At 44.9% G+C, this 12,428-nt stretch overlaps 1 protein-coding gene across 2 annotated transcripts in view; it reads left to right on the top strand.

Moving 5' to 3' along the window:
* Nucleotides 1-12,428, top strand: part of TFB2M (transcription factor B2, mitochondrial) — a 55,624-nt gene that overhangs the window by 33,422 nt on the left and 9,774 nt on the right. For both annotated transcript variants that reach the window (XM_068232088.1, XM_068232087.1), the window contains 3 exons: nt 1,725-1,873; nt 6,197-6,286; nt 6,891-6,923. In XM_068232088.1, coding sequence (XP_068088189.1) covers nt 1,725-1,873; nt 6,197-6,286; nt 6,891-6,923 — 272 coding nt within the window. The remainder of the gene's footprint in view (nt 1-1,724; nt 1,874-6,196; nt 6,287-6,890; nt 6,924-12,428) is intronic.

Below are 12,428 nucleotides of genomic sequence, written 5' to 3'. Positions count from 1 at the left end.
GCTGCTGTGGTTGAGCGCATGATTTAGTGCGGACGGGGTTGGCGACACAGCCTTTAGTGTTGACATTGGTGAATAGCGAGGTTTTAGTGTGGGCAGGGTGTGTGGCAGCCTGCTCTGGCTTTGGGCAAGTGTAGCATGCATGGGATGGACTCAACTGCTTCCACGCCATGCACATTACTGCCTTTTAAGTTAATAGATAAAGTTAAAGAGGAGCTATTAGGTATAAGGTCTCAGAGAAAAAAAACGCATATATCAGTAGCTAAATATTGTCTGTACTTACATTCCATATGCATTTCACTGTCCATGTTTGGATTTCACAGAATTTTTATATAGCATTTGCAGAGATTGATGCTCCTGACAGTTCATGGCAGGTTCCATCTTTGACTGTCTTGTCTGAAGCCAATTGTGATGTAATATCCTCCCTTACCCTGCTTCCTGATTGATGATTCTTTAGCCCTCCCAAGTCCCAGCCCTCAGACACCAGTCTCTGGTCTACCGGGGGGCATATTGTCTATCCCTCTGTCAGATGGAGAGAGGTGAGCCGTTTTAGTTCAATACTGGGAAGTCCAGATCTTTCAATGATTCGGATGATTCGAATCGGATCATTGAAAAGATCCAGATCTTTGAACCGAATCATTTGCAGCATAGTGAGAGGTACAGGAGAATGAGGGCACATTGAGGGTGCTAATGGGGAAGGGAGAGATGCAGCAGGAAGATTGTGCTTGTGCACAGAAGCTGCAGTTCCTGTTTCTTCCAGACATCCACTGTGAACCGAATCTCGGATGATTCGACTCACAAAAAAGATCAGGATCAAAGATCCAAATCGTTCATGATCTGGACAACACTACAGTGCAGTGAATATTAATTAGCCATGTGGCTAGGAACAATAGCAGACTCTCCCCTTACTGAGCATGTGCAAGCTGTGTAACACAGCAAAGTACCAGTATAACATGCTGCACTTTCATTGAACGTGCAGCCTTATACTCTAACACAACGTGGGCACTGTGAACAGCACATTGATTTTTTAGTGCTGTGAGTTGGGCTGCGTTACAGGCTGCTGTGACGTGAGCCTGTAACGTCCCACTGTGAAAGCAGCCTTAGAGCGAGATAGGGAAATGAAGGGGAGGACCAGAGAATGCAGTGGAGAGAAAAAAAACCCTCCCAGCATGCTCTGCACCTTCTGTTATGCGGCCTGCGGCCTACTTAGCAGCCTGGGGATAAAGAGGATTGTTATTCAGCCAACAAATAAGTAAGATCGCTTTTTAACTTCAGTATTGCCTTTTTGGCTTCCTTCCAAACTGTTTACCACAGGAGAATAGAGATTTAAATTAGCTTTTTTTGCCTAACAGTTACTCTTTAATGTAGCTCAGTGTGGCTCAAGTTTGACATTATGCCCTTCCCTCTGATTGTTCTCATGACAGTTTTTTGAGACTCATAACAGACAGCAGGACATATCCAATCTCAGGAATGTCAAAGGATGTTATGGTCTGAACAATGTTGCAGTGCGAGTGTATATACATGCAGCATGAATCTATTTTATCAAGAGTGATGTCACTAGTGTGTTCTCATTATTTATTAAAAATTGGCCCAGCAGGTTTTAGGTAATATCCTATATGAATGATAAATTGATTTGCTGTTATTTTTTATGTGATATTAAATTAATAATTTATGTGAAATCTCCAAAATGCAAAAAAAGTATTGATTATGCTTCTTTACCCATGTAGGAGTTCCTGTAAAGGTTTTTGCGGTGCTTCCTCACGCAAAAGAACATAATTACCTATGGCGAAATATTTATTTTCTGTATCAGAGGTTGTCAATTTATAATTATGGAAGAATTGAACTAAATCTGTTTATGAGCGAACGTCAATATCGGGTAAGTTTTTTTTTTTTTTTTTTTTTCTTTAAGGCTATAAACCACATAGAGCCAGTGTTATAAGGAATTTCTCAGGCTATATGTAATTGCAGCCGAATGGTGCTTGTGGCTGAAATGATCAACAAACGAGCAGTTCAGCCATCCATGGAAAAGAGTCCTTAATTTAACCTCCTGGACGTTAAGGACGAGCTCAGCTCGTCCAGTAACGCTGCAGTGCACTGCTCAGGCCCTGGTGGGCAGATTTGTACAAATTTTTTTTTCAAACACGCAGCTAGCACTTTGCTAGCTGCGTGTTTATTGCGATCGCTGCCTCTCGCTGCTGATCCGCCACTACCTGCCGGGAAAGAGGACCCCCCTCCCCCGCAGACCCCTTGCCCAGCCTGGCATGGGGTGGATTGGGACTCCCCCTAACGTCATCGCGATGGGGTGGATTGGGACTCCCCCTGACGTCACGACGTCATCGCGATCGTCGCCATGGCGAAGGGGAAACCCATACAGGAAATCCCGTTCAGAACGGGATTTCCTGTTGGGTATTTGCGCCGGCGGCGATCAGAGGGGTGGGAGGGATTCGGCAGGGAGGGTGGAATAGTGTAGCTAGCGCTAGGCTAGCTACATGTTAAAAAATAAAATAGCTTTAAAAAACCCTCCCGCGGCTGTGCGCCGCCATAAATCAGAACGCCAGGGAGGTTAAATGGAACCTAATCTGAGAGGAATATGGATGTTTCCTTTTTAAACAATACCAGTTGCCTGGCAGTCCTGCTGATCTTTATCTGTAGCAGTGGCTGAATCACACACTTGAAACAAGCATGCAGCTAATCCAGTCTGACTTCAGTCGGAGCACCTGATCTGCATCCTTGTTGAGGGGCTGTGGCTGAAAGTATTAGAAACACGGGATCAGCAGGAGAGTCAGGCAACTGGTATTATTTTAACAGGAAAAATCTATACCCTTCTCAGTTTAGGTTCCCTTTAAAGACTCGGATAGGCCCCTGATTCTAAGATTTAACTGTCCTTGAGGTTAACCTCCGCTGCTGCCAGTCTAGTTTCATAATCCTGCCGGTGGTCATTCCTGTGTCCACCATGTTTTCTGTCCGAGTCTCAAGCTCCTTTACTCTCTGTCCGATGTCATGGATCTAAACACAACCAAAAGAAAAAGGCAACTCCACTATCTAAAAGTTGTTTGAATAAGAGAGCCATCAATGGGCCCAAAAAGCACAAATGAGGTAATGAGAAAGTATCTTTATTTAAGCCAACTATAAAAAATCTAAAAACAATTAAAACAAAGCAAGCCGCAACCAAGTCTATAAAGGCCCCCAATATGTAATAAATATTGTAGGAGCACCGCAATCAATGAATGTACAGCAATGCAAGTAAATGGATATAGATCAATTATGCAGTCTTCTCCCGACGTATCGTGGTTAAAGTCGGCAGTGTTAAGCTACGTACACAGATACAACAACGATCGTTCGTTGTGAACGACGAACAAACTTTTAATTGACGAACAACCTAAGTAAAGTTAGCTTTTAAAGGTATGTAACGATCTGATCGTTAGAACGAACGTTACATCACGTAAAGCAACTATTGCGCTTGTGCATAAAAATGAAAAGTTCCATGGAGAAATAGCGAAATGCACATGTCAAGCCTAGTACAAACGACCGTTTTCCAACGATGTACTACTTTTGCAAACGATCGTCGTTGGAAAACATCCGCCAAGCTAGATCGTTTGTTTTTAACGAGCTAGCTCGTCCGTTGTTAGACTTAAAGAGGAACTGTAACGACAAAACGGCCCCTGGGGGGTACTCACCTTGGGTGGGGGAAGCCTCCTGATCCTAATGAGGCTTCCCACGCCGTCCTCCATCCGTCAGGGGTCTCGCTGCAGCCCTCCGTGCAGCGGTGACGTAATATTTACCTTCCTGGCTCCTGCACAGGCGCTCTGACGGCTGACGGCTCCGAAGTAGGCGGAAATACCCGATCGCCGTCGGGTCTGCTCTACTGCGCAGGCGCAAGTTTCTGGCGCCTGCGCAGTAGAGCGGACCCGACGGAGATCGGGTATTTCCGTCTATTTCCGTGCCGAAAGTCGCCACAGCGCCCCCGCTGGAGCCAGCAAAGGTAAATATTGAACTGACAGTCGGCACAGTCGCCGGCTGTTCGGAGGGCTGCAGCGAGACCCCCGTGGGACAGAGGACGGCGTGGGAAGCCTCATTAGGATCCGGAGGCTTCCCCCACCCGAGGTGAGTACCCCCCAGGGGATCTTTTTAATGTTACAGAGTCTCTTTAATGGTCGTTGGCTGCTTTTTTTTTTAAACGATCGTCGTTTGAAATGATCGGGGAACGATCGTTTCAAACGACTATAGTCGCATGTGTGTACGCACCTTTAGTATATAGTAGTATACAAAAATAATTTTTAATAAAGTTAACACTGGACCACGCATAGATCAAGAGAGAGACTGCAAACCGGGAATGTAGGCCTTGCTGTTAAACCCTCGCAAAAAAAGCTATTAAGAATAAGGTTCAAGTGCCCTGTGTAACTTCAATATGAAGAACAATAATGTGCATGACAACCAGCAATAAAGTGCATATGTAACGATGCCTCATTTGTGCCTTTTGGTCCTATCAATTGCTCTATTATTCAAACAACTTTTAGATAGTGGGGTTGCCTTTTTCTTTTAGTTGTGTTTAGCTATTGTATCAGGTCTATGACCTTGCCCCCCATATATATTTTTTTTTTATAGCAACACTATTTGCATAAATATGCATGCTTGTTTTTTCTTTGTTTAAAGTGAACCAGAGACAAAGCACCCTCATGTATTTTACCATATAGATCAGTGGGAACATTAGAGAAAACACCTACCCTGCTCTCTGTTTCATTCTGCACTACACAGCTTGTTTCTTATCAGACCTGATAAAATCCCCGACTGAGCATTCAGTCTGGCTTTGCTGTAATGACTCAGCTATAATTCCTGAGCAGAGCCACAAGGGGGCAGGCTTGGACTTGAAAAGACATGAGAGAACACAGACTGAGCTATAAATATTCCTGAGCAAAGCCAGACTGAATGCTCAGTCGGGGATTTTATCAGGGCTGATTAGAAGCAAGATTTGCAGTGCAGAATGAAACAGAAAGCAAGGTAGGTGTTTTCTCTAATGTTCCCACTGATATATATGGTAAAATACATGAGGGTGCTTCGTCTCTGGTTCCCTTTAACAATGTCATTGATCTGGGACATAATGTTGACAACTGTAGCTAGTTCCACCTTGAACACTCTTGTTGGTTCCAGGCAAGGGCAGCAGACGTGTCTAAGCTGGGGCCTGGAAATTCAGAAGCCTAGTGGCTGTGTTGTGAGGAGGTTTGGCCCGGTGGCGTACCTTTTTAGTCTGTAAAGATCGCTGGCAGTGTCTTATTTGGGGATGGGGTTTCTTGACTGCCTTCTCTTTCTACTGGACATAGCAGGAAGGGATTTAGGTGGAAATAGTATTATCCACGCTCGATCTTTGCTATGTTTGCCCTAAATCTCTTGGCCAGACACAAATCTCATAGGAAGCATGTTGTGCCTCATTGGTGCCTTGCAAGCACCCCTTGCTAAGCTGTTTTGAGCAAACCTTTACATTTACATTCGTTTTAACAATTAGTTCTGGTGCTTCCCAGATAGAAAAACATCACATGGATAAACCAACTAATTCTGCAACCACAAATGTCACTATATCTTGTTTTTGTGTGTGTGTGTATCCTGTCTTAACAAATAGCCATTTTGGCCCCAGACTATAATGGACATACGACTGTGGCAGGGTTAGATTGTGAGCCCTTTTGAAGGATAGTTAGTGACGAGACTAGATCTACAGAGGAACTGTAACCAAGGATTGAACTTCATCCCAGTCAGTAGCTGATACTTCCTTTCCCATGAGAAATCTTTACCTTTTCTCAGACAGATCATGAAAGGGCTCTGTGTGGCTATTGTAGTGAAACCCCTCCCACAGTGTGATGTCAGCACCTAGGTACTAACATCACACTGTGGGAGCCTTGTTGCATTGTGGAAAATAACATCTGTTTCCAACTGCCAAAAAAGCAGCATCTCCTTCCACAGATATCACTTGCCAGCAGTAAAAATGTCATCCTGTGATACATTTCAGAATGTAAATCTGGGAGAGGAAAGTTTTTGCAATGGGCAATTACTGACTAAATCATTTATACATAATTGTAAAAATTACAATATTTCATTAAATTATTTTCACTGCAGTTTCTCCTTTAAGCACGTTGAAAGATGTTATATAAATACATTAATCATAAACATTTATGAACATCTTAAACATCTTACATCTTTCCATTTTTAGAAGCTCCTTGCTAAACCTGGAGACTTTAGACTGTACTTACCTTTTCCTGTGCTGTACAGCGTTGCTTGCGATGTTCAACTACTACATAAGGTATGATATATATATATATAATTTCTCTCTATCTCTGTGTCCTTCAGGTACAGCACAGGTTGTGGAGGATATTATGTGCTAGAAAGTTTAAATTGAAGGTAATGGCACAGATTGAGGACAGTAAAGTGCTGACATTGCAACATCCTCCTAACCAGTGACAGAACTTGGTGTGTGCTTATAAGGTTGTTGCCACTTTTGTGGGCCACAGTAATAAAGCTGACACAAACCAGTACGTAAGAAAGTTAAACACTCGAGAAATCCTGCGTGCTGTTTCTTTACTGTTCTCAACTGCTGTGCCATCCTACCCACACATGATTTATAGAGAATTGAGCTTTTTTCAGACCACTGACTCCAGCAATAAAATAATGAAAATAGGAGAGCAGCAATAAGTCATCCTTTTTTTTTTTTTTTATTGTTGTAGCTGTATAAATATGAAGGAAAACAAGAATAATTGTTCTTTGATCCTTTATAAATTATCTTCCACCTATCACCCCTCAGTTTTGTTTATATTTTACTATTTTTTTTCTAATTTTTTTTTTTGAATTTGTGCATTATTTGTATTCTTGTAATGGTCCTAATGGGACTTCTTTTTTATTTCCCCCAGGAGCATATTTCTACATTTTTGTCACCGAATAAGGTACGATCACCTCTGGTAACCTCTGTGCGCCATATCTCTTCGTTCACGATGCTATAAACTTAATTTCTTCCATCTAAAATAGTTATTTCCAAGCTGGTCGCTGTGTGTGTCCGTACTCCCTGGACATGCTCCCTCATCACCTGCCTGTGATTGGCCACCACAATTGGTTGCGATGCTGATTGGATGGCGTGTGCAGTGGGCTGGCGCTTGCAATCTTCAGAGAGATGGCACAATGCTCTCTTGCCCCGCATAGCATGCACCACCAGCTAGTAATTAAATGTGCTGATTACTTTAGAATTCTGTTTTATAAAGTAGTATTATTGATTTATAAAGCATTAACATATTCTGTGGCACTGTACAAAGTAAGAAACAAACATGGGGTACAAAAAAAATACAATGATATACACCAATATACAAAATACAGAGTTGGTAAAAAGTACAGAATCAGTACAAAGTACAGAATCGGTAATAACAGTGACAGAATTAATATGAATACATGTGTAAAATCCAAAACACAAAAGGGGGAGAGAGCCCTGCCCTTGCAAGCTTACAATCTAAAGTAATGGGGGGGGGGGGGGGGGAGGGGGGTAGTATACAATATTCATGGAGGAGTGACAGATGTGTTGTGGCAATGGATTCCAGAGGAGGGATGAAGCTTGTGCGAAATCTTGAATACGTGAATGCGAGGAGGTGATTCTAGAGGACAATAGAAGCTCATGTGCAGATCTGCCATTGCAGTTGGGTTGGTATCTGGAAACTAGTGAGGAGATGTACACAGGAGAAAGATTCTGGAGTAGCAATATGTTGCCTCTTTTTAACTTGCTTCATCTGCTCTCTGCTGCAAATCACAAAAAGAAGCAATGTCCTATTTACATAAAGGCTTCTAATATTTGCTTTTGGAAACCTCTTCTCCACTGGCTGAAATAGCTCCCCCTGTCTGAAATAAAGGGCTAGTGGCTAACTGAAGTTCAGTACCTCACTGCGAACACAGTGAATCCAGCGCAGGAGACTTGGGCGCACAGGGAGTAACTTTGGCGCCGCCAGAAGACGGGGCTGAAGTTACTTATAAAACACTATAATTCGGCCTCCAGCAATTGTTGGAAGCCGAATTTTTTCATTTCCCACCATTCATTGCGGCCTGGAGGGGAAATAGTGTTTTAACACGGCCGGGACTTGTGCAGCAGCAGGATCAGCCATATACCGGCTGTATCCTGCGCCCAAGTCTCCGATTCCTCTCGTACGCCCTCACTAGGAATCAGTTGCAAGCTGTTCTACAGCCCTATAGCCTTAAATAACATTGATCACCTGTTCTTAAAGGAAATCTGAAGTGAGAGGGATATGGAAGCTGCCATACTTATTTCCTTTTAACCACTTCCCGACCGCCTAACGCACAGAGGCGGCCGGGAAGTGGACGCCGCAAGGACCGCCGTATAGACAAATGGCGGCGGTCCTTGTAGGGGCATGGGCGGAGCGATCGCGTCATCCGTGACGCGATCCTCCGCCTCCGCCTGGCGCCGCTCACCCGCCGCAACATCCCGCCGGCCATACGGAAGCGCCGGCGGGATGTTAACCCGACGATCGCCGCATACAAAGTTGTATAATACACTTTGTAATGTTTACAAAGTGTATTATACAGGCTGCCTCCTGCCCTGGTGGTCCCAGTGTCCGAGGGACCACCAGGGCAGGCTGCAGCCACCCTAGTCTGCACCAAGCACACTGATTTCCCCCCCCCCCCTGCCCCAGATCGCCCACAGCACCCATCAGACCCCCCCCTGCCCACCCCCCAGACCCCTGTTTGCACCCAATCACCCCCCTAATCACCCATCAATCACTCCCTGTCACTATCTGTCAACGCTATTTTTTTTTATTCCCCCCCCCCCCCTGCTCCCTCCTGATCACCCCCCCACCCTTCAGATTCTCCCCAGACCCCCCCTCAGGACCCCCCCCCCCCCATGTACTGTATGCATCTATCCCCCCTGATCACCTTTCAATCACCTGTCAATCACCCGTCAATCACCCGCCAATCACCCCCTGTCACTGCCACCCATCAATCAGCCCCTAACCTGCCCCTTGCGGGCAATCTGATCACCCCCCCACACCAATAGATCGCCCGCAGATCCGACATCAGATCACCTCCCAAATCCATTGTTTACATCTATTCTCTCCTCTAAACACCCACTAATTACCCATCAATCACCCATCAATCACCCCCTATCACCACCTGTCACTTTTACCTATCAGATCAGACCCTAATCTGCCCCTTGCGGGCACCCAATCACCCGCCCACACGCTCAGATTGCCCTCTGACCTTCCCCTTATCAATTCACCAGTGCATTAATTACATCTGTTCTTCCCTGTAATAACCCACTGATCACCTGTCAATCACCTGCCAATCACCTATCACCCATCAATCACCCCCTGTCACCCCCTGTCACTGCCACCCATCAATCAGCCCCTAACCTGCCCCTTGCGGGCAATCTGATCACCCACCCACACCATTAGATCGCCCGCAAACCCGCCGTCAGATTACCTCCCAAATGTATTGTTTACATCTGTTATCTTCTCTAAACACCCACTAATTACCCATCAATCACCCCCTATCACCACCTGTCACTGTTACCCATCAGATCAGACCCTAATCTGCCCCTTGCGGGCACCCAATCACCCGCCTACACGCTCAGATTGCCTTCAGACCCCCCCTTATCAATTCGCCAGTGCAATATTTACATCCGTTCTCCCCTGTAATAACCCACTGATTACCTGTCAATCACCTATCAATCACCCATCAATCACCCCGTCACTGCCACCCATCAATCACCCCCTGTCACTGCCACCCATCAATCACCCGCTGTCACTGCCACCCATCAATCAGCCCCTAACCTGCCCCTTGCGGGCAATCTGATCACCCACCCACACCAATAGATCGCCCGCAGATCCGACGTCCGATCACCTCCCAAGTGCAGTGTTTACATCTGTTCTCTACCCTAAACACCCACTAATTACCCATCAATCACCCCCTGTCACTGCTACCTATCAGATTAGACCCCTATCTGCCCCTAGGGCACTCAATCACCCGCCCACACCCTCAGAATGCCCTCAGACCCCAGCCCTGATCACCTCGCCAGTGCATTGCTTGCATCTATTCCCCCCTCTAATCACACCTTGAGACACCCATCAATCACCTCCTGTCACCCCCTAGCACACCTACCCATCAGATCAGGCCCTAATTTGCCCCGTGTGGGCTCCTGATCACTCGGCCAAACCCTCAGACCCCCTTCCGATCACCTCCCCAGTGCATTGATTGTATCTATTTTCCCCTCTAACCACCCCCTGAGACACCCATCAATCACCTCCTGTCACCCCCCTAGCACTCCTATCCATCAGATCAGGCCCAATACAACCTGTCATCTAAAAGGCCACCCTGCTTATGACCGGTTCCACAAAATTCGCCCCCTCATAGACCACCTGTCATCAAAATTTGCAGATGCTTATACCCCTGAACAGTCATTTTGAGACATTTGGTTTCCAGACTACTCACGGTTTTGGGCCCGTAAAATGCCAGGGCGGTATAGGAACCCCACAAGTGACCCCATTTTAGAAAAAAAGACACCCCAAGGTATTCTGTTAGGTGTATGACGAGTTCATAGAAGATTTTATTTTTTGTCAAAAGTTAGCGGAAATTGATTTTTATTGGTTTTTTTTCACAAAGTGTCATTTTTCACTAACTTGTGACAAAAAATAAAATCTTCTATGAACTCGCCATACACCTAACAGAATACCTTGGGGTGTCTTCTTTCTAAAATGGGGTCACTTGTGGGGTTCCTATACTGCCCTGGCCCTAAACCGCGAGGAGTAGTCTAGAAAACAAATGCCTCAAAATGACCTGTGAATAGGACGTTGGGCCCCTTAGCGCACCTAGGCTGCAAAAAAGTGTCACACATGTGGTACCGCCGTACTCAGGAAAAGTAGTATAATGTGTTTTGGGGTGTATTTTTACACATACCCATGCTGGGTGGGAGACATTTCTATGTAAATGGACAATTGTGTGTAAAAAAATCAAACAATTGTCATTTACAGAGATATTTCTCCCACTTAGCATGGGTATGTGTAAAAATACACCCCAAAACGCATTATACTACTTCTCCTGAGTACGGCGGTACCACATGTGTGGCACTTTTTTACACCCTAAGTACGCTAAGGGGCCCAAAGTCCAATGAGTACCTTTAGGATTTCACAGGTCATTTTGCGACATTTGGTTTAAGACTACTCCTCACGATTTAGGGCCCCTAAAATGCCAGGGCAGTATAGGAACCCCACAAATGACCCCATTCTAGAAAGAAGACACCCAAAGGTATTCCGTACGGAGTATGGTGAGTTCATAGAAGATTTTATTTTTTGTCACAAGTTAGCGGAAAATGACACTTTGTGAAAAAAACAATTAAAATCAATTTCCGCTAACTTGTGACAAAAAGATAAAAACTTCTATGAACTCACCATACTCCTAATGGAATACCTTGGGGTGTCTTCTTTCTAAAATGGGGTCATTAGTGGGGTTCCTATACTGCCCTGGCATTTTAGGGGCCCTAAACCGTGAGGAGTAGTCTTGAAACAAAAATGACCTGTGAAATCCTAAAGGTACTCATTGGACTTTGGGCCCCTTAGTGCAGTTAGGGTGCAAAAAAGTGCCACACATGTGGTATCGCCGTACTCGGGAGAAGTAGTATAATGTGTTTTGGGGTGTATTTTTACACATACCCATGCTGGGTGGGAGAAATACCTCTGTAAATGACAATCTTTTGATTTTTTTACACACAATTGTCCATTTACAGAGGTATTTCTCCCACCCAGCATGGGTATGTGTAAAAATACACCCCAAAACACATTGTACTACTTCTCCCGAGTACGGCGATACCACATGTGTGGCACTTTTTTGCACCCTAACTGCGCTAAAGGGTCCAAAGTCCAATGAGTACCTTTAGGATTTCACAGGTCATTTTGAGAAATTTCGTTTCAAGACTACTCCTCACGGTTTAGGACCCCTAAAATGCCAGGGCAGTATAGGAACCCCACAAATGACCCCATTTTAGAAAGAAGACACCCCAAGGTATTCCGTTAGTAGTATAGCGAGTTCATAGAAGATTTTATTTTTTGTCACAAGTTAGCGGAAATTGATTTTAATTGTGTTTTTTCACAAAGTGTCATTTTCCGCTAACTTGTGACAAAAAATAAAATCTTCTATGAACTCGCCATACTCCTAACGGAATACCTTGGGGTGTCTTCTTTCTAAAATGGGGTCATTTGTGGGGTTCCTATACTGCCCTGGCATTTTAGGGGCCCTAAACCGTGAGGAGTAGTCTTGAAACGAAATTTCTCAAAATGACCTGTGAAATCCTAAAGGTACTCATTGGACTTTGGGCCCTTTAGTGCAGTTAGGGTGCAAAAAAGTGCCACACATGTGGCATCGCCGTACTCAGGAGAAGTAGTATAATGTGTTTTGGGGTGTAT

The sequence above is a fragment of the Hyperolius riggenbachi genome, chromosome 4, assembly GCF_040937935.1.
Source record: "Hyperolius riggenbachi isolate aHypRig1 chromosome 4, aHypRig1.pri, whole genome shotgun sequence".
Classification (NCBI taxonomy): domain Eukaryota; kingdom Metazoa; phylum Chordata; class Amphibia; order Anura; family Hyperoliidae; genus Hyperolius; species Hyperolius riggenbachi.
Note: the sequence above shows the minus strand (reverse complement) of the source record. Positions and strands in the feature narration are given on the sequence as shown.